This window comes from Elephantulus edwardii, unplaced genomic scaffold, assembly GCF_000299155.1.
Source record: "Elephantulus edwardii isolate Elephantulus edwardi_28Jun2011 unplaced genomic scaffold, EleEdw1.0 scaffold00080, whole genome shotgun sequence".
Taxonomy (NCBI): Eukaryota; Metazoa; Chordata; class Mammalia; order Macroscelidea; family Macroscelididae; genus Elephantulus; species Elephantulus edwardii.
Window position 1 is genome coordinate 4,413,771 of NW_006399830.1, and position 22,744 is coordinate 4,436,514.

General features: G+C 46.4%; 1 protein-coding gene across 1 annotated transcript; it reads right to left on the bottom strand.

Annotated features, from left to right (window-relative positions):
- Positions 1-1,172: 1,172 nt before the first annotated feature.
- RBAK (RB-associated KRAB zinc finger) lies at positions 1,173-9,306 on the bottom strand. Its single transcript, XM_006889753.1, has 5 exons — positions 9,262-9,306; positions 5,930-6,056; positions 5,571-5,657; positions 1,875-2,602; positions 1,173-1,628 (listed from the first exon to the last, which is right to left on the bottom strand). The coding sequence occupies exons 1-5, from the start codon at positions 9,274-9,276 to the stop codon at positions 1,173-1,175; spliced, it is 1,413 nt and encodes a 470-aa protein (XP_006889815.1). The 5' UTR covers positions 9,277-9,306.
- Between the last annotated feature and the right edge of the window lie 13,438 nt (positions 9,307-22,744).

The following is a 22,744-nucleotide window of genomic DNA, read 5'->3' on the forward strand; positions in this document are numbered from 1 at the left end:
TTCAGTGCACAATATCATATCAGTAAAAAAATAGACAATTTCTGGATTACATAATATTGGCATTCTGCACATACAACCTAAGAGATCAAAAAAACAAGAACTGTACAATGGGGAGGTTTTACCGGGGACTTTTTTTATTGGAGAGTATGAGAAGTGTAATTGATTTCTCTTACTCAAATACTCAGATATTCCAAATTACTTATACACTATGAAAATAGTACTTTTAAATATTTTTTGTCTCAGGTAAAATGGCTAACTATAAAAATCACTTGTGTCTCTATGAATGATGCATTCATTAAAAACCCCTTTGTTTATACCGCTAAAGAAAATGGTGTAACGTCATCCTGATACTCACACAGAATACCACCTTTCCACAAATTATTCAAATCCAAACTTGCATAGAATTGTTAGATTTCATTAGGAAAATTGTAGGAACTATTATCTCCCTCTCTATATGTTTAATGCTAAAATCTTCAATATTATCTTGATGATTTAAGCATTATAATATCATTTATTCGTAGCTGTTATTTATCTGTTCTCTAATCTTTATTATACTCAAGGATCCTTGGTGGTGCAGTGATTAAGCACTCAGCTTCGAACCAACAAACTGGCCATTAGCACCCACCAGCTCCCTGCAGAAGCATGCTGAAGGCAGCCTTGGAACATTACAGCTTTGGAAACCTTAGGGGGCAGCTCTGCTCTGTCCTTCAGGCTCATAGTCCGTCAGGATCAACTCAACAGCAGAAGTCTTTCTGGCTTCTTTCCTCTAAGAATTTTGTTTTACACATGAAATACTATTTTTATTGTAACAATTTCCAAGACAAATATATTTTTCCACGTTCATTACACTGACAGGTTTTGCCTTGGTCTGAATCCCTAGTAGGTGACAGAGTTAAGAGGCCAGAATAAAAATGTATAGTGTTGTTGCTACATAAGCTACTGAGCATACAGTGAGTGTTATGGACATGCTGAGGGCTCTTCTGACTGTGCTTGAAGGGATTCTGCTCTCTAAAAATTCAGATCAAAAGCAATACAGTGCCTCAATGCTTTTCCACTCTCAAGAGCCAGGTAGGGATCTCCTGCCTTTGCTCTTCAGATGAATGGTGTCTGAGGAGCTACGGGATTTCCCAGCTGTGTGATATTCTGAGTGTTTTCTGCCAAGAGAACGGACGTCAGAGGAGATTTTCCACATCAAGAGCTCCCCTGGTGCCTCCTCTCCTGTGGATTCTCTGATGGCTATTGAAGGCTGACCGGTGGTGGAATTTCTTCCCACAGTCACTACATTCATAGGGCTTCTCTCCGGAATGAGTTCTGTAATGGACAGTGAGGTAGGACTTCTGGGAGAAGACCTTGCCACACTCATTGCACTCGTAGGGCTTCTCTCCGGAGTGGCTTCTGTAGTGAACAGTGAGGTTTGACATGCGGGAGAACACTTTGCCGCACTTGCTACATTCGTATGGTTTCTCTCCTGAATGGATGCGACGGTGGATAGTGAGGTAAGACTTCTGAGAGAAGAACTTCCCGCATTCAAAACACTCGAAAGGTTTCTCTCCCGTGTGGACTCTCTGGTGCCTGAAGAGGGAGGAGTTATGGGAGAAGGTCTTCCCACACTCATCACAGCTGAAGGGCTTTTCCTCGGAATGACTTCTGTAGTGGTCAGTGTAGCATGACAGGTCGGAGAACAACTTCCCACATATGTTACAAGCATAGGACTTCTCGCCCTGGGGGAGAGACGGACGTCCACTGAAGGCGACACCTGGAAGAAAGGTCTCCCCACATGCCTTGCACTCACAGAGCTGCTCTCCCAGGTGAGAGGTGTGGCTGGGGAGCCTGGAGAGCTGAGCCAACTTCCCACACTGGCTGCACTCGTGGACCTTCTCCTCTGCGTGCACCTTCCGGTGCCTGATGAAGGCCGAGTTCAGGTTGAAGGTCTTGCCGCATTCCTGGCACTCGTAGGGCTTCTCTTCCAGGTGGCTTCTGTAATGGGTGGTGAGGTACGACACCCGGGAGAAGGACTTGCCACACTCGCTGCACTGGTACGGCTTCTCCCCTGTGTGTGTCCGCTGGTGCGTGATCAGCGTGGACTTGCGGTAGTAGGACTTGCCGCAGTCTGTGCACTGGTACAACTTCTCCCCCGTGTGTGTCCTCTGGTGATCGCTGAGCGCCGACCTGCGGGAGAAGGACTTCCCACACTCGCTGCACGGGTAGGGTCGCTCTCCCGAATGGTTCCTCTGGTGCAGAGTGAGATGTGTCTTTTGGCAAAAGGTTTTCCCACACTCACTGCATTCGTAGGGCTTCTCTCCTGAGTGAGTTCTCCGATGTTGAGTGAGGTGTAACTTCTGGCAGAACGTTTTCCCACATTCGTCACATTTATAGGGTTTCTCCTCCAAGTGTGACCTCCGGTGCACAGTAAGGGTTCCTTTCTGGCTAAAGGATTTCCCACACACGTTGCACGTGTAAGGTTTCTCCCCTGTGTGAGCCCTTTGGTGTATGATAAATTTTGACTTTTTACAGAAGGATTTTCCACATTCACGGCATTCATAGGGCTTTATTTCCACACGCGATCTCTGGTAGACATTGCTGATAGACATCTGGATGATGTCTGGTCCAGAGTCACTCCAGTCATAGGCCTTCTCCCTGATGTAAGTGCTCTTACGAGTAATGAAAACAGCTTTGTGTTTTAAGGTTTCCATGCATTCACTGTATTTGAAAGGTTTCTCCAAAATATTAATGTTCTGGAGGATGTTTTCATTTTGAGAACAGGCTTCCCCATTTTTATTAAAATCACATGATTTCTGTCGATGACGGATTTTCTTACATTCACAACATTCACTGGCTTTCTTTCTTGCATAGCTCCCATCATTAATAATTAATTCTGAGATGGATTCTAAACTCTTTCCACATGAAACACAATTAAGAGCTATGTTGGAAGGAATACTACTTATTCCCACATCACAAGTTTCATGAAATACATCCTCTCTCTCTTTAGTCAAGCATCTGCTGTTGATGGAAACTCTGTGTTTTGAATGTCTATCTTCATTTCTGTGGACTCTTTCTGCCAATCCAGTGACTCTTTGGACATCTATAACAGGAATAAAAATGAAACCATATTTTCATCTGAACACATAAAACTACAGAATGGGAGTAATATTAAGTGCTTCGTTTGTAGGGCCAACTCTGTATTTAAGGCCAATATTCACAAGGAAAAATAGTAACAATATATCTCTTTATCTCTTGATTCCTGATACAGAACGCACACAGAGGGAATGAGTGGGGAAGGGACAAAGACGGGCTCAGATCCAGCAGGAGTGGAAAAGGGAGTGTACATTTACAATGAACATAAATATCTTTATTACTTTACAAATTAGTCATTCTAATTTTTTATTAAAAAGGTCAAGTAAATCCATCAAATGAGCAGAGGATAAGAGCACTTACTGTAAATGTGGTACAGGAAGAGCTAAGACAAATACTGGATGGATGTTCAAAGGAAAAATTCCAGTGAGAACTAACTGAAAGAACTAGACTGCAATTGATACTAAATTACAAGAAGTTACTGCCCAACAGGGCTACTTAATAACATCATGAGTTCAGACCCTTTTGGAACCTTTTATTCTTTTCCCTGCTGTACATAAAACAAAAACAAATGTTCTGAAAACTCCAATTTCCACAAATTTAGAGAAATAGTCTTGTAAAAAGGACTCTAGCACCCCAGCCCTGATACACATTCATCTGGAAGGAGGATCTGGGTATATGAATGTGCAAAGGAAATGTCAGGTAGAAACGGGGGCAAATTATCCTTACAGAAAGACCAGCTCTCTCGGTACATGTGGTACCCAAACTCATGACCATCAAATTCCTTATTTTCTACCTGCACAAAACTGCAAGGTGGTTAAGGGTAGAAATATAGGACAAAACGTCCTTTGATTAAATTCCCATTCCAAGGTGTTACTGTCAGGAAGAACTTGGGCAAGTTACTTAATGAATGCATTTCCACTCATTTGAAATGAGGATAAATGCCTAATTAAGGCTATAACAGGATTAAACGAGTTAATATACAGAAACTGCTCATAATTGCTCATGAAGATAAACTAAAGGATCACTATGTTTATCCATTCATTTTCCTTCAATTTTAAATTTTCTAAAACCAATCACGGCCCTGGCCGAACACTGTCACTTAATTCTTTTTTTTTTCTATAATTATATTTTATTAATTTTCATAAACATTTACAGAGATTTTGGGTTTCCATTCATTCATTGTTGCACTATTCTCTCTACCCTCCTCCCAGTTTGTTCTTCTTAATTCTGAATATAACTGTTGCTGTCGTTAGGTTTTCTTGACTTGGTTCTGACTAAAAGTGACTCTGTACAAGAGTAGCAAGCTGCCAGGGCCTGTCCCAGGCTCACGTTCCTACTGCATGGAGCCCACTGTTCCAATCACTATTCATCTGTTTGGTTGGGGTTCTTGTGTTTCACCTGGTGCAAACCACTGTATTTTTTTTATAATTTTTAAAAATTTATTTATTTTATTTATTATTATATTTTTTTAAACCACTGTATTCTGACACCTCTGACTATGTTATATCAACTTCTATGTATCTTGAAAACTTCTGGATGACTCTAACCATTAGTAACTGCTCTCCTCTACATTAAAAACAACATTAACTGTCCTATGCTCAAAAATATACTCTATTATTGACCTCAAACCAAAAGAAGAACATAAAAGGTATTATTCAGGAGCATTTCTTATCTGGACTCATAATATGTATTCAAGCTTGTATTGTAATGGTATTTAAAAAATCTCTTCTATCCCACAAAGGTTAGATTATGGTGTGGGACTTGGGAAGAATTAAAATTTTCTTTAAGTTGTAACTGAGAATAGCTGTAGCCTTATCCTGTAAAGCTAGTGCTGAGTTCAACTGGGTGCATCAGATGAATAGATTTTACAATTTCTAAACAGAATTCTCATTGTAAGCCAGGTGTCATTTCATTATTGTCAGAAGGAACGGACACTGTATGGAAACTGATGAAGGCATGTCACAAAATCCAGAAAGGGAATCCAAGAAGAATATAACAGCACCATCTAATTCAGGGAGGTGGGGGACTGCATAGAATTCACAATCGTTTATCATTTAACATTTTTTTAAATTTTAATTTATTATTTTATATGCGAGTACTGTCAAATTGGATCTCACTGGTACAAGAGGAGATTGTCCCTCCTTCTCCAGCATATATCATTTAACATTTTAAGAAAAAAGAAAGTGGACCATCGCTCTGGTCCAGTCATTTCATCAGGAAAAATATCCAACTAGATGCTGGTGGCACACAGCACCATATGTGCTTGGCTGCTAAAAGGGTCAGTGGGTCAAGTTCACTCTGGGGGAGAAAGGTGAGGTGGTCTGCTCCTGCTAAGATGTACATACAGCCTTGGAGACTCGACGAAGGGTCATCCTGAGTTGGAACTGACTGGACAGCAGTGGACTGTTTGAGGTGTAAGAGATACTTAATTGTCTTCTGTCACCCCAAAGACCTGAGATGACCATTTTAAAAACTTTGCTACTCTGCTGACTTACCTGGACATGGGAATTCACCTTCTGCCACCCATGGCTCTTCTCCCTGCTCCAACTTGATGATCACGTCTGGTTTGGTAAGATCAAGTCCTGTTAATGAGAAATGAAGGGCTTGGACCAGCTGTCTGGCTTCAGGCTCCCTGATGCGTAAGAAGATGCCACCTGACAGTCTACATAATAAAACTGCCAATTATTATTTTATCAAAATATAAGTTTTCAATGAGAGAAGTAAGGATAACAACAAAGTACCTACTGATGCAAAGAGATTAAATGGTCTTATCATCTGTTTCTTCAAGTTCAAGAGGAAGGCATTCGACAGGAAGTCCTCACACAGTATTAACCGAGAGGGAAGCTTGTCTCACCCAGCGAGCTCAGGTGACTGTAGTTCTCCAGCATCACGTCTCTGTAGATCAGCTTCTCCTCCCAGTCGAGCTGCTGCCACTCTTCCCGGGTGAAGTTCACGGCCACGTCCACAAATGAGACCACCTCCTGTAACAGCACAGTAAGTAGACTGAGTGATATGGAAAATACACACATGGACAAATCTGATTATGCTCACTAGTAACGCGAACCAAAACTCCCGTACACCTTACCCTATCCTGCAGACTGCTGGAGGGAAACACGACATATCAGAAAAACGTGTATTCAAAATGCTGCCACCTCCTTGCAAAAAAGGATCTCAAATAAATGACACCAGTGATAAAACTCCAAGCAAGAAGGAGAAAGGAAGCAGGCAAGATCAAAGGAGACGGGACACGATGGGCTGTGGTTCATTCTGTGTAAAAGGCGTTGGAATGAGTCAGAGCCAATTAGATGGCACAACGAAGAAAAGCTTTCTATCAAATTTCTTGAGGTGAATAAACGTATCATGGGTGCATCAGAAAATAGTCTCAATATTGGAAAGGGCAAGCTGAAATATTACAGGATATGAGGTACGCCACGTAAAAATCATGATAGCCAACAAACATACGTGTCTATACACAGATAATAACAAAACACATACTAAAAATGTTAAAAATAATCACACTGAGGGGAGCTCTGGTGGCCTAGTGAGCTCTGGTGGCCTAGTGGCAAGAAGGTGTACTGCAATCCCAAAGGTACATGGTTCGAATCCACCAGATGCTCTGCCAGGGGAGGAGGGACAATTTCCTCCTGTACTGGTCAGATCTGATTTGACGGTACATGCACAAGAAATAATAAAATAAAATTTAAAAAAAATCACACTGGAGGAAAAAGAAATATGGCTTCTTTTTGTACCTTTAAAATTATTTCAAAATAAAACACTGAAGCAAATAAAAAGCCAGCAAATATACAGAAGGTGTTTCAAATGAACCCAAACTAACTTAAAAGAACAGTGCTTTGCCAAAGATGGAACTATTTAAACACTGAAAAAAACAACAATTCATTTGACACATCTGCATTCAGCTTAAAGTCCTGAGTTCAAAACTATAACAAAAAAAGAAGAAAATGCTGTCTGGTGACTATTCAATATCTTGAAATTTTTTTCCTGTATAAATAAGTAAGAGAAGTTAATTTTTAGAAACGTACTTCAGCTGGAGACGAAGGTGCGCCTGATCCAGGCTATAGTCTTTGCAATTACGTGCTATGCATCAGAGAGTTGGACAGTGAATAGGAGGGACAGAAAGAGAATTGATGCCTTTGAGTTGTGGTGCTGGAGAAGAGTGTTGAATATACCATGGACTGCTAGGAGAACAAACAGGTTTGTCCTGGAGAAGGTGAAGCCAGAATGTTCCCTGGAGTCAAGGATTCTGAAGCTTCATCTGACATACTTTGGGCATGTTGCAAGGAGGGACTGTCCTTGGAGAGGGACATCATGTTTGGCAGAGTGGAGGGGCGGTGAAGGAGAGGAAGACCTTCAATGATATGGACTGATTCTGTGAGTGGAGTGGTGGGAATAAGTGTGTTTGAGATGGCTAGGTTGGCACAGGACAGAACAGCGTTTAGAGCTCTTGTACATAGGGTCGCTATGAGCCACAAGCAACTCGATGGCACATAACAACAACAACTTCAGCTGGAACGTAAACAAGTGGCAGACTTAGCGTTGAAAGACACACCTAACAAGAGAATCACAATAAATGGCCAAGAACTGGAGAAGTATCATTCTGCTTGGATCAACCAAGGCCACAGAAGCAGAAATGAAGACAAAAAAGAAGCCCTGAAACGGAAAGGCACACCCCCAGCCACTGAGGCAAGCCCACTCAGCGTGACCGCAATAGGACAGGGTAGAAGGGCCCACCCAGTTCCAACAATGTGAATCTCTTTCAATCTTCTCCGGTGGAGTAGCTTGTGAGTTCAGACTGCCAACCTTTTGATTAGCAGCCAAATGGCCTTAACCACAGTGCCTCTTCCAGGTTTTAGAAAGCAAAGATGTCACTTCAAGGTTTAAGGCGAACAAGAACCACGCGCAAGGTGGACAGTGAAACAGAAGACAAGGATGGATGCATCTGAACTGTGCTCATCTAGGTTATAGGCTAGGAAACACCTTGCACCAGGTCTCCTGGGTCCTGCAAAATCTGTTTGACGGTGCACAATATAATAAAAAGTCTAAAATGAAGAAGAACAAAAATAGTTTCTTACTACATGAAAATCAGATCATGGCTGGTATTTCTCTCACTCTGAAGACTTAGGTGCACTAATGGTCAAGCCATGGCATTTTCGATCCCATGATGCACAGGGAGGTCTACTGGCCTAGTGGTGAGGAGAAGAGCGACCAAGCCAAAGGCAGGCAGTCCAATTTCACCAGATGATCCAAGGAAGAATATGGGTGAAGGATATCTCCTCTCATATGATTTACAGCCTCTGAAAACCCAGGCGGAGGGTCAGCTGTGAGTTCATCCCGACTCAAGACAGCATATACCCACCACCGCTGCAACATACATATGTGAAAGCTGGACAATGAGTAAGGAAGACTGAAGAATGAATGTATTTAAATTACCGTGTTGGCAAAGAACACTGTCTAGAGGACAGATTGTCAAAAGACCCACAAAACCCGTTTTTGAAAATGTGTAGCCAGTGTGCTCCTTAAAAGCAAAGACTTAAAGACTTCAGCCAATTCTATTATATCGTGGTTATTGTAATTAATGTTATAAAACTAAATGTGCATGAATGGTTGACTGAAAATCCAGTTTGCTTGTAAAGTTTTACTCAAGTTACAATTTTTAAAAGTTCTAAAAAGACTTCATCTCCCATATTTTGGATATCATCAAGGAGGGACCAGTCACCGGAGAAGGACATCATGCAAGCGAAAAGAGGAGGAAGACCTGCAATGAGACGGACTGAGCCCGTGGCTGCAGGGACAGGCTTGATACAGTGTGAGGATGGTGTAGGGCAGGGTCAGTATTGACCATCTCACACACCCTGCACCTGTTGATAGGAGAGGCTATTCCTTGGGAAGAGACACCACGCCTTAGAAAGGGATAGAGTCAGCAAAAGAGGAAGATCCCCAGAGAGACAGACTGACACAGTGACTTACTGGAGATGATGAGGACGGCACAGGGCAGGACAGGGTTTTGATCTGCTGTTCATTGGGTCACTGTGTGTTGCAGCTGACTCACGCCACCAATAATCACTCAAACCATGTATCATACAATTAGGTCTTTTATCTAGTGCCTCCTTGTAAATCTCTAAAATGCATCACGCAGAAAAGTATCAATCATATAAATAAGAAACCCACCTGGGATTTGTTCATTTTCTGCTTTTCCCATAAAACTGTGGAGAACTGTAACAGTAAACCTAGAGAAGAAAAAAAAACAAGTAATCAACATTACAGTGAAGCAGGCACGCCTGGGCAGGGGTGTCCCGTACAAGAACCCCACAAAAGTACAACAAAATCACCTTTGGAACCCTTTCATTCAAATCAGCCCACTCCCATCAATTGATTCTGACCCCCAGCGTCCCTGCTGGTCCGAGCAGAATTAACCCATATAGTTCCAGAGGTTATATCTTTGCAGAAGCACACCACCTCATCCTTTGCTTGCAGAGTTCAAACCACTGATCTCTCCACTCACAGCCCAACACTTAACTCACTACACCCCCAGAGCCCCTGTATAAAAATCTAGAAAGGGCTCCAACAGTAAGCTGGAGGAAGCACCTGTGTGCCATTGACTGCAACTAGATTGTGTGCTAATTGCAGGGGTTGGATTCCATACTCTCCTTTTAAAAATTGCCGCTGTTATTTGTTATGTATCGTCAAGTTGAAACAGACGCATAGCTGACCCTCTAGTGGGTTTGCAGAGGCAGTAAATTGCATAGGAGGAGATTAAAACGTGTTCCTCCAGGCAGGCAACACAGCTCCTTATACTAAGCCACCAGAGTGTCCTCCTTCTAAAAACAGTGTCCATAAAAAAAAAAAGAAAAGAATGAGAGTGTCCAGCAGTAAACACAAGGCACAAATGATTTTTCTTCTCCTCACGTATTTTCTTACCGTCTCTATGTGGGTTCTTTTGGGTTGAAAAGAGGATTGAGAACATGAGCTCATTAAAAGAGGTAAGTGTGTGCAGAAAGGCATCTCTGTCTCTCTCTCTCTCATTGCATTGAGTCAGAACCAGCTCGGAGACCTCCTCTGGGGGTCAGAGGCTGTTAAATCACAAAGAAGGCGACTGCTCACCTTCCCCAAGGAGCTGCTGGCGGATTCAAACGTGCAGAGGAGTCACCTTTGGCTTGGCAGTGCAACTCCCTATAGACGACGACACCAGAGCTCCCTAATAAAGGCTGAGTTTCATTCTTCAGTCACCTGGCTAAATTTAAGTGCTGCTGAAACAAGATAATTTTATTAATAGGGTTAATCTGGACAGACCACAGACCTGGAAGCTGCGATTCTCAAGTTCTATTATATATTGTACTGCACTGGGAAAATATGCTGCAAAGAACGTCATTTGAGTGCCAAAGGGCAAAGATGTCATTTTGAGGGGTAAGGTCAACTCTACCCAAGCCGTGGTAATTTTAATTACCTCATATGCATGTGAAGGAGCTCTGGTGGTATAGTCATTACATACTGTACTACCAAGTGAAAGGTCAGTAGTTCAAATCCACCAGGTGCCACCCAGGAGAAAGACAGGCAGACTCCTCCTGTGAAGAACTATGGCCTCAGAAACACAGTAGAGAGTCATTATGAGTCAGAACCAATTTGATGGCTGTGGGTTTGGTTTAGGATTTCAAATGTGTGCATGAGTTAGACAATACACGATGAACTGAAGATGTGATGCCTTTGAATTGTAGGGTGAATGTACATTGAAGAGAGATGTACCATGCACTGCTAGAGAATGAACAGATCTGCCTTAGAAGAAGTGTGGCCAAAATGTTCCTTAGACTCAAAGTGATACGTTCTTTGTCTCGTGAACTTCGGGGATGCTGTCAGCAAGGATCAGTGGATCAGTACCTGGAGAAGAATATCCTGCCTGATACACTAGCTGTTGTTATGTGCCATCAAGTTGCCCTACCTACGCTCTGAACCCTGCTCTATCTTGAGCCAACCTTACTGTCTCTGACACACCTACCTCCATTACCCCAGTCACTGAGTCAATCCATCTCATTAAGGGTCTTCCTCTCTTGCACTATCCACCCTCCCAAGCTTGATGTCCCTCTCCAAGGACTGGCTCCTCTTTGCAACTTGTCCCAAGTATGTCAGACGAAGCTTCAGAATCCTTGCCTTCAAGAGCAGCCTGGTTTCACCCTCTTTAGGGTGGATCTGTTTGTTCTCTCAGCAGTCCACTAGAGGGAGTAAAAAAGTGCAAGATCCTCAACCAGAGAGACCAACAACAGTGGCTGCAACCATGGGATCAAATACAGCAATGACTGAGGACGGCACAGGACCCGGCAGGGCTTAGCTCTGTGGTACATAGGGTCTTCATGAGCGGAATTCGATTTCCCTGCACCTATAAAAGTTCTAGGCACCAGGTTCGAATCCACCAGCTGCTCTGCGGGAGAAAGTTGGGCAATCTCCTCCTGTACAATCTACAGCCTCTGAAAACCTGCTGGAGGGTCAGCTATAGGTCGGTTTCGACTGGATGGTACACAACAACAAGGTTCTAGTCTTTGCAATCCCACCTACAAACTCTATGATGTTCGACAGTCACCCAGCTTCTCAGACCCAATTCCTTCTATCAAAGAAGGCAGCAAGAACCAATCCGTGCACCGTGTCCTCTGTAATTCTAAGCTGGTGATGATGATGATGATGGGAGACATTGGAATCTAGGGAGAGGATTAGGGAGGAGGAGGGGATTAAGGAGTGGAGGGAGGAATGGTATGTATGATGTATAGATGTCTTCAGCAGTGGCTCTATCTCCGTAAGCCTGTTCTCAGCATCTGCCCTTTAATGTCACTCATAGTGTGTCTGCACCCTGAGTCAGCTTCCCAAGGATTCACGACCTACCCCTCCGGGGGCTGCTTGGGTGGGTGATCCGGTCTGATCTTTCTGACGTGGCCTCTGCTCCTGAGTCTCTTCTTTTCCCCCTTCTCGAGGACGTCCTGGTCCCCAGTCCCTGGGACGGGACCTACAGATCGGGTTCACTTCGGCTTGAGATAGGTTTCAGGTGAACCACCTGTCCCCGGGGCCTCGGCCAGGCCAGGATGAATGCAAACCAGGGACGCTGGCGATGCAGACAGCCCGAGCCCAGCTAGGCGCCTCCGATGCGGAGCACCTTCTCCCCCGTGGCCACCAGGTCCGGCTCGACCCCTCCGGCCACCGCGCAGAGGGCTCTGGAGATCGCGGCCGCTCAAGTCGTAGGAAGGCCAGTGCAAACCCTTCCCGGACAAGCCTGTGTTCTGCCTGGTTGTTGCCCCGCTAGAAGGTGTTCATAGCAGAGAAAACAGTTACTCGTCCACCAGTGGCCAAAGCCAGCTTTGACCTGCGGAGGGATCCGAGCAAGAGCAGAGTAGTCACAGTGCGCGTGCGCGGCGCGGCCCTGCCGGGCCAGGACTGCACATGCGCAGGAGGATTCTTGAAGCCCTTCATCCATCACTGGCACCAGGTCTCGTAGCTGGACTCCATTTCCCATAAGTCAACGCGCCACCTTTAAGGGACCGTCTTAAATGCCTCTGTTTTACTTAACCGTTTAACGTCACTGTATTGATTGTTTCTAGATTTACACGGTCACTTACTGCTTTATCTGAACCGACTCACAACTGACCTTCCAGCGGGTTTTCCAGGGCTGCAAATGGCATGGAAGGAGACCGTCCTGAGGAGCCACTGGTGGATTTGAACGGCCGAGACATTGCTTTGGAGTTTAGCTCAACTCCATACAGACCGTACTACCAGACGCTCTTCTTTCCTTATTTTGTTTTAATTTTAAAACTTTTACGACATGTTAATACCTAATAGAACTCTGGTGGACTAGTGAGTCAGGAATTGCGCTGCCAAACCAAAGGCATGTGGTTCTAATTTACCAGTTGCACAATCTCCTCCCCTGAGATTTACAACCTCTGAAAATCCGGTTCCGACTCTATGACAGTGAGATGAGATTAATACCTAATAGGGCTGTTGTTAAGTGTCATCGAGTTGAGTACGACCCATAGCGACTTTATAAACAGATCTAAACTATGTCCTTCCCTACGGCATGCTTGTCACGTCCGATATACTTGATCCCATGCAGCAGCCATTGTGTCAGCCCATCTTTTTGAGGGTCTTTCTCTCCTTTGTCCTTTCGTTTTAGGGTTTCACTCTGTTGTTGTTGCTGTTGCTGCGTGCTGTCGAGTTGCCTGTGACTCACAGCGACCCTGTGTACAACAGCTCTGAACCCTGCTCTATCCTGAGCGAGCCTCACTGTCTCCAACACACCTACTCCTAATACTTCAATCCTTGAGTCAATCCATCTCATCGATGGTCTTCCCTTCCTGCGCTGTCCTTCTACATTCCCAACCGTAATGTCCTTCTCCAAAGACTGGTCCCTCCTTGCTTCATGTCCAAAATATGTCAGATTGAGCTTCAGAATCCTTGCCTCTAAGGAGCATCCTGGTTTCACACTCTCTAGGATGAAACTGTACTCTTAGCAGTCCACCATATATATTCAATATATATCCAGTACCACAGCTCAACGGCATCAATTCTCCTATCATCCTTAGTCATTGTCCAGCTCTCTGATGCATAGGTTTCATTCTAAACAAAGGCAAACAACCAACATAAATGGCCACCCATATGGGATTACTAGGAAACTCTGGGGGCCTAGTGGTAAGAAACTACACTGCAATCTGGAGGCACTTGGTTCAAATTCACCGGTTGCTCCATGGGAGAAGGATGGGCAATCTCCTCCTGTGCGATTAACAGCCTTTGAAAATCCGCTGGAGAGTCAATTCTGACTCGATGATACATACCCAACAACAACGGGATTACTAGGAGAATTTAGAATTAACTACCTAAGGATGTAATAGTGAATAATACTGTCAAGACCTGCTCTACAAGAACTAGTTTGTTTGCCTTGTTGTTATGTGCCATCGAGTCTGAATCAACTCAAATTTGACCTTCAGTGGGTTTTTAGAGGCAATTAATCGCAAGGGAGGATATTGACCATTTTCTCCAGGAGATCAGTTGATGGATTCGAACACGTTCTTTTGGGTTGGTACTCCAACTCCATATATCTATATTTCTTTCAAGAGGTAAGATATGACAGGTATGTTTTATTTTGGTTTGTGCGTATTATTTTATTTTTCCACTTTTTTTTTCTTATTTGTGTGTGTGCGTGTACCGTGAAATCAGATCTGACTGGTACAGGAGGAGATTGTCCCTCCTTCCTCGGCAGAGCATCTGGTGGATTCGAACCGTGAGCCTCTGGGATTGCAGTGCAGCTTCTTGCCACTAGGCCACCAGAGCTCCCCGATTTTTCCACCTTTTAAATGTGTTATATAATCTAGAAAAGTTAAAATTTCTCTCCTCCCTTGGTGAAAGCATCTGTTCCTGGGCAATACGGTTTTATTGCATTGCTGCATATTTGTTGTGTCCTAGGGAAACTTGTAGTATACACTTGTTTGCTACTTTGGGTTGTGAGAATTCAAAGGGTATTAGAGAAAGGAAAGAACTAGGATTCTAGTATTCTAAAGTGAGGGGACACAAGTTTAGGTAAAGCAGGGGTCTGGGGAGCGAACCCTTCAGCACCCCTAGAGAAAGGAGAGCCACTTGCGACGTTCCCTAAGAGCGGAGGTGCGTTGACCCCTGGGAACTAGAAGTGTACCGTTAGCTTCGGAGGAAGTTGGCGGGGCGACTTCCGGTGTCGTCGCGCGCGTGCGCACATCGCCTGCGTGCGTGTTCGCGCACGCGTACTGCTGCTGCGCTGCTCTCGCTTCCGGTCCCTCTGCAGGCCATCGCTCGCCTTCGTTCCCAGGCTTTGGCCTCCGGGGGGCGAGAGTCTCGGTGCCTGCGACTGCGGGCGCCGTCAGGCGGGGGTGGAAGCCGGGCGAGCCTGGGGCTGTGCGGGAAGGGTTCGCGCAGACAAGGCGAAGGCTGGAGCGGCGAGCCCCGGGCGCAAGCCCCGGAGCCTTCGGCGCCGTGGCCGGAGGGGCTGAGCTGGACTGGGGTGTCCACGGCGGAAAAGGATCTCGGCGGCGGTAGCGGCTGGCAGGGCCCGGCCGAGCACGCAGGCTTCACGGACGCTCCTGGACCGGCTTGTTTGCATTGCCTGCTGCCCCTGTGTGCTTCCAATCGGGGCTGGACCGGAGCGCTGGGGACAGTTCCGCGGGGACACCTGGGCTTGGAAGAGCGTGCCAGTCCAAGTGAACTTGGCCTTTAGGTCTCGACCCAGCTCCTGGGGACTCAGCGCCTTCGGAGAGGGGGAAGAGAGGAGATTCAGGTGCAGAGGTGCAGACCAGATCGCCCTCCTGAGCATCCCCCAAGGGGCAGGAGGTAGGTCTTGGGGCCCGGGGACGGTTTTTGACCTGGGGTGCTGACACCCCCCACATGCAGACATTCCAGAGTGTGAGAGTGGTCATAGTGGTGGGGTTCTGATCGCTTTGCGAGGACAGCTTACAGAGGGAGAAGCCCCCAGCCGCACCGCTCCACCCTCTCACCCCCTCCTCTCACCTTCTCCAGCTTCTGGACCTATCTAAGCGCCCATCGTCACCTCTGATCTCTGGACCTATCTAAGCGCCCATCGTCACCTCTGATCTCCAAGCCAAGACTATTCCCTCTGGGCTGCCCTTGTAGAATCACACATTGCGCTTAAACCCCCAGCCAAACCACACTTGATGTCCACTCTTTAATCCGACTCGTGGCCACTTCATGCATGTGTTAACAAGAGTAGATTCTAGAAAGAAACGGTCACCAGACAGCTCTTATCAGGGGCTGCTCGGTGGATTCCAACTAACAGCCTTTCAGTCAGCAGCCACAGAGATCAGTGGTCAGTGGTAAGGTGGTCTTGCTGGCCAACTTGGTAAGGGAGGGGCCTGAGAAGGTAGGTAGGTAACTTTTGCACGATGGCAGAGTTTGGGGGTGACTAGTCTTCCCTCTGGCAGCCCGACTGACTAGTGACATCATCACTTACATCCCCTTTCTTCAGGTTGGCCTCCCCCCGACGGTCATCCTCGTTCCCAAGAGCAGCTGAAAATGGATACGATAGTGGTGAGTGCTTTTGAGCATGTGTTTATCATGTACCGTGGGGGACCCTAGTAAGTTATATATTGGGCTGCCAACCAAAAGGTTGACAGTTCAGTCCCACTGTTGGCTTCATAAGGGACAAATTGAGGTGGTCTGCTCTCGTTAACATTGATAGTCTCAGGAATCTTGCGGAGGGTCGCCATGCATTGGAGTTGCCCGGACAGGTGTGTGTGTGTGTGTGTGTGTGTGTGTGTTAGGGACTTTTGTGACACAGTATGTGCTAATCCAGAGGGGTAGCAGCTTTAATCCACTAGCTTCTCTGAGGGAGAAAGATGGGGAATCTCCCATAAAGAATGTATAGTTTCAGAAACTGAGAGGAGGTCTGCAGTGAGTCAGGATTGACTAACCAGCAGTGGGTCTGGTTTGGGGTATTTGCCTTGCAGTCCACTGTAGGAGGTGCATAAAGGTTCAGTTTTGAAATGACTAGAGAAGAGACATGTTCACAGTTAGGCGAGGTGGAGAGGTACTGACACCTATGTCTCGGCCATGTTCACACATGTGGGCAGTGTGGCCTCCAGAGCTGTGTAAGCCCAGCTGTAGCTCCCTCACGGCATTGACATTCCTGATAAAAACCCATGTACTGACATGTGCCATCTGTCTGAGTTCTCCAGTGCTGCTGTAACAGAAATACCACACGTGGGCGGCTTTGACAAATACAAGTTGATTTCTCTCAGATTAGGATGCTGGAAGCTTGCATGCAGGGCTCTGAGAGAACATTTGCTTTCTTTGTGGGCCGTGGGGAAAATTTTTATCCCTTTCCAGCTTCTGGTTTCCTTGGAGACCTCACATGGCGTGGCATGGCATCTAGCGTCCCCCATCTGTGCTGCTTGCTTGATCGGCCCATTTATATCTCACAGCGATGGATTTTAGACACACTGTGCTTACACTGCTACATTAACATAACAGAGAAAACTCAGCTGTACCCCCGGCGGTGCTGTCCAGCGGATCCTGCCTCCGAGCAGTCCTGGAGTGCGAAAGAGGACGTCCCCCAGGCTCTGAGCCTTTACGGAAGCCGACTGCCATGTCTTGGCCCTGTGCATTGGCTGGTGGGTTAGAAGTGCTGACCCTTGTGACCACCAGTGAGGAATTTAACCATGCAGCCCCAGGATTCGCCCTGACAGTCTGGGGGGATAGGATTTATAATGTTTTCGGGGGACACAGTTCAGTCTGTACCACCCATTCTTTACACTGACCATTAGAAATGTTTTTGTTTTCTTTTTTTAATTTTTTAAAATTTTATTATTTTGTATGAGTGTACCGTCAAATCGGATCTGACTGGTACAGGAGGAGATTGTCCCTCCTTCCTCGGCAGAGCATCTTGTGGATTTGAACTGTGCGCCTCTGGGATTGCAGCGCAGCTTCTTGCCACTAGGCCACCAGAACTCCCCCTGTTTTTGTTTTCTTATAGGTTTTAACAATTTCCTGAGATTTGAGAGTTGTTCTTTGACTGTCATAATTTATCTTAAATAACAGCTCTTAGCCAGTGCCGTTCATGTCTTAAACTTGTCTTCACGTAAACAGAGGGGCGTATAACCCACAGAGGATTTGGTACGTGCCATTTTTCTGTAGATTAAAACATCATCCCTCGAAGCGGGTCCCAGGTGTGTGACAAGAGAGACTTGTCGGAGCCAGGGCTTGTGCCGGCCTGAGGGCCTGGTAGATAGAGTCCTGGGGTGGAGGTGGGGGCTGGTGTGTGGTTAGAGCTGCAGTGGGACAAGTGAGATTCCCTTCCCATCACCTCTGGGAAATCTGGTCCATCAGCTGAGAGTGAGGGTGGCATTGACAGAGATGGGCCTGAAGTGATTGGGATCTGATTGTGAGGAGAGGTTGGCAGCTTGCTTGAGGGTCATGACAGTGCTGCTCCCTTGCCACCTTGCTTTCTGCTTCCTGATGCCTTCCAGGGCAGGAGTGCTTTCTGAGTCAGGGGACTGAGATGCAGCTGCTTTAATATAATACAGCGTGAGTTCCCCTCCAGCCAGCCCGGAGGAAGTCACGTCTGACACTTGCAGAATACTTTTTTTTTAAGATAATTTTTATTTATTTATTTTTATGTGTGTACCGTCAAATTGGATCTGACTGGTACAGGAGGCGATTGTTCCTCCCTCAGCAGAGCATCTTGTGGATTTGAACCACGCACCTCTGGGATTGCAGTGCAGTTTCCTGCTACTAGGCCACCAGAGCTCACCTGCAGAATACTTTTTAAAATACGTTTTCATTATTACTGTTTTACCAGTCTCTTTCTATGTAGACCTTTATTTGTCTTTGGGGGTTGGTGTGAGCACCTGGGAATGATAATAGCAATGAATTACTCGCCGCAACACTGTGGACTGCATGTCACTGGCAGTAAGCTGCACGGTGGTGAGTCAGGGCCGGCCTGTGGATGGTGGTGGGTGATGGCACGGTGATGAGTGGCTGTGTGGTGAGTTGTGGATGGCGGTGTGTGATGGCATGGTGATAAGTGGCTGTGTGTTGAGTCGGGCCTGTCGACGGCAATGGCCTGTGGACGGTGGTGGCGGTGATGTGGGAGCAGGTAGTGTCTCTGTTTCTTGTTTCTCTTGTCAGCTGCTTCCTCTCACTCAGGCAGTCTGTGCTTCTGGGCGGAGGCAGGCTGCTCCCTTCAGCAGTCACAGATGTTGGGTCCAGACAGAAATTCCCATTGTGATCCATGGAGATTTCACTGGAGGGTGTTTTGAGTGGGTTAGTTTTTTTGTTTGTGGGGTTTTTTGGGGGGGGTTCCACCCCCATCAACAGGCATTTCTCCTTAGTCTTAGCCTGGAGGCACCTCTAAATCCTGTCCTCCATGGGAATCATGCATTCAAAAGACATTCGAAAGTCTGATGACATAGCTTCCAGCATCAGAGCCGTGTGCAGGCCATCACGGCATGACAGCATGACACCCTGACAGACAGATGGTTGCCCCTACCCCCCACGGTCTCTGAAGGACCTGTGTTGGGGCTTTTCCTTGGGTAGGGCACACACTTTCTGACCCTGGAACTTCTGCCCAAGTGTCTGTTGCTCTCCTCATGGGCTGAGGGTGGAGCCCTGCCGTGCAGTTACTTAATTTCTTAGCTCTGCTGGCCCAGTGGTTAAGGAGCTGTACTGCCAACCCAGAGGCAGACAGTTTGATTCCATCAGCTGATCCAAGGGAGAAAGATGGGCAGTCTCCTCTTGGACCATTTACAGCTTCTGAAAATTTGCTGGAGGGTCAGCTGTGTGTCACTTCCAAGGGACAGCTTCGTGTCATTTCTGAGGGACAGCTGCATGTGAGTTCTGAAGATCGGCCGCCTGTCACTTCCGAGGCCCAGCTGCGTGTCAGTTCCGAGGGTCAGCCGCCTGTCAGTTCCGAGGGACAGCTGCATGTGAGTTCTGAAGATCGGCCGCCTGTCACTTCGAGGGCCAGCTGCGTGTCAGTTCCGAGGGCATGTGAGTTCTGAAGGTCAGCCCTGTGTCAGTTCCGACCCCACAGCCGTCTGACTTTGGCTTCCCAGTCCACAGCTCCTACACATTTTGTAACATCAGATCCCCGCATTGTACAGCACTCTGGTCATGTCCTTCCTGTGTTTCCTTTTGTCCTCTGTTCCTGTCCCTTCCTGCCTTCTGAGCTTTGACCCTGGACAGATGGTGCCCCTCGGGCTCATAGGTTGATTGTTCTCCTTGGAGTGTACACCTCTGTGGTGGTTTTCGAGCAGTGGGCACGGTGCCTGGCTGGAATAACCACTGGGGCCACAGTCTCGTTTCTGCCGGCTGGCAGTCCTTTGGTCACAGCCCGCTCTGGCTGTGGTTTGAGTTTTCAGCTGCTTCAGCGAGGGACCTGTGATGTCAGCCACTCAGATGCCACTGGACGTAGGGCCCTCACGGTCCTTGTCACAGTGTTGTCCTCTGAGGACTTCCTCTGAGCATTTCCCAGCACACGTCCAGTGCTTCCTCTCAAAAGGAGCACTTCTGTGGGCATCTGAGACAGGAGACCTTGTCCCTTCCCCCAGAGCAGTGCCGGAGCAGGTAAACCCTGCCTTGGAAGATGCTTCCAGAATATTCTCAGGATCAAGTCCAGTTTTCTGGGTCATGTGGATAATGTGTAACCAAGGTCCACGGTCTCTTGTTAGATAACTGTCTCTGGGTCATTGTCTGTAGAATAGTCTTAGAGGCTCATCCTGCATGGATTGCGCCCCTGTCCAAGACCTGCAGTTCAGCTGGTGGGTCCAACAAAATAGGTTTTCTGAAGCCTGTTTTCACAAAGCATAAAAGTACTTCTAGGGGAGCTCAGGTGGCCTAGTGGCAAGAAGCTGCAACTACAGTCCCAGAGGTGCACGGTTCGAATCCACCAGATGCTCTGCCGGGGAAGGAGGGACAGTCTCCTCCTGTACCAGTCAGATCTGATTTGACGGTACACGCACACAAAAATAATAAAATTTTAAAAAAACACACAAAAAGTACTTCTAACACATTTTGAATTACCTGTGGTGGTTTTGTTTGGTGGGGTTTTTTAACCTGAAGGAAAACCCTTCAGTTTTCTCCTCCTCTCGTACATAAACCTGAATTTGGGCCTCCTGCTTATGTTTAACTGTCAAATAAAAAATCCGTTTTGAAACATTCAGCATGTCTCACTTCTCTCATGCTGCTATAACAAAATACCCCAAGTGGATGGTTTTAACAAACAAGGGTGTACTTTCTTTGTTTAGAAGTCTGAATTCGGGATGCTGGCTCTCCCTCTCTCTTTCTCTGTCTTTCTTTCTCTCTTTCTGCATCTCTGTCTGTCTCTGTCTCTCGGTTCTGGAGAAGGCCCTTGTCTCCTTCCAGCATATGTGGGCATGGTGTCCCTTGGATACTTCCATGTATCTTGGCTTTGTTCTTTCTCTAGGTCTAGAAGTCTCAGCACAAGAACTTGAGGGCCAAAGGGTTCATTCCACCTTCAGCTCTTCTTTCTTTGTGGAACTAAGGTCCTCCTCTGCTCTCTGCTCCTTTTATCTCTTACAAAATAAAAAGTGAAGCAGGCTGCCCTCCAGAAAAACTCTACTTAACTTGAATCTGGACTGTGACTGCATGAAGAGTGTTGCTTCCACCCTAATTGCCTTACATTTGATTGGCTGATCACTGCTGATTACATCACTGGGGTGATGACATCATTACATAAATACCAAACCACTGAGGACCATGGCCCAGCTAAGTGCACTCATATTTTGGGGCATAGAATTTAATTCATGATACATAACATGTTTTCAGGCATGTATTTTGTAGCTTTCTAAGTATTTTTAAAATTAATTTTTCTCGTATTGTAGCTTTCTGTTCTTTAATTACAAATCAATTCATTTTTTGAAATAACAGATGCACAACCAGAGACTTAAGAGCAGGTGCACATAATCCATTTTTGGATTAAAATTAGATGCTGCTTCTTGCTCTGTTCCTGTTTTAATTTCCCAGCGCTGCTTTCACAAAAATACCACAAGTAGGAGGTTTCAAAAGAGCAGATTTACACACACACACACACACACACACACGTGCACGCACTCGCTCGCTCGCTCGCTCTCTCTCTGGTTGGTAAGCTGGAATTCAGGCTTAGGGTGCCCTCTCTGGGAAAGGCTCTCCCCGGCCCTCCGGGGGCCTCCTCCTCATGGTTTCTGTAGCCCTGGCCTTCCTGGGTCCTTGACAGCTTCCCTGTGGCACCAGCGTCATGTCCCTGTGTCTGTGCTGCTTCTCATGACCCAGAAGTAAATGGTTTAAGACTCATATACACAGAGAGCCTCGTTAACATAACCAAGACGCCTGTTCCCCAACAGTATTGGAGGGACAGGAGTCAGGGGTGGGATAGTCCTGCATGTATATTCAATCTGTAACCCTTCTCACACCCTCTTGCATTTGGTACAAACTTTCAAAATACAGGAACTTAATGCTTATTGGAATAATCACTTGTTCATTCATTTATTCACTAAGAGGAACATTCTCCTAGCCCCTGGGAGTCCAGAAAGAATTAAGTTCTCCTTGGGAAGAGGAGCATTTGTGGCATGGGGAGGGTGGCGGGGAGGGTTGGCAGTTCAAACCCACCATCGTCTCCACGAGAGGAAGCAGCAGCAGTCAGCTTCTGTAATGTTTGCAACCCTGGAAACCAGTTCTCCGCGCTCCTTCATAGTGGGGGTCACCACGAATGTGAACAGATCAGGGCAATGAGTTTGGTTTGCTAGAACATTCCTTAGGGGCGTGTAGTAACTCCCAACAAAAAGCAAATAATTGCAGCATCCTTTGAGGACTGTGGAATAGGATGCTGGGGGCCACTGGTTAAAGTGCTTGGCTGTTAGCCAGAAAGAAGGTCATTGGTTCAAACCCAGTAGCCACTCAGGGAGATTGTGGTCTTTTGCTGCCATTAAGATGTCCAGCCTGGCGAACCCTTTGGGCAACTGTGCCCTGTCACATGGTGTCACCATGAGCCGGAATCAACCTGGGGACAGTGGATTTAGGAGGTTGTTTATGTTGTTGTTGTTATATGCTGTCGAGTTGCTTGCGACTCATAGCGACCCTATGTACAACAGCCCTAAACTCCGCTCTGTCCTGTGCCAATCGCACTGTCTCTGACACACTCATCCCG

Bases quoted from the DNA above. Each gene is read 5' to 3' on its own strand.
- RBAK (XM_006889753.1), bottom strand. The intron at 5,658-5,929 runs GTGAGACAAGCT...TCTCATTAACAG, and splicing joins CAGTCACCTGAGCTCGCTGG to GACTTGATCTTACCAAACCA. The intron at 1,629-1,874 runs GTCCACGAGTGC...TCCGAGGAAAAG, and splicing joins AGGTGCACGCAGAGGAGAAG to CCCTTCAGCTGTGATGAGTG.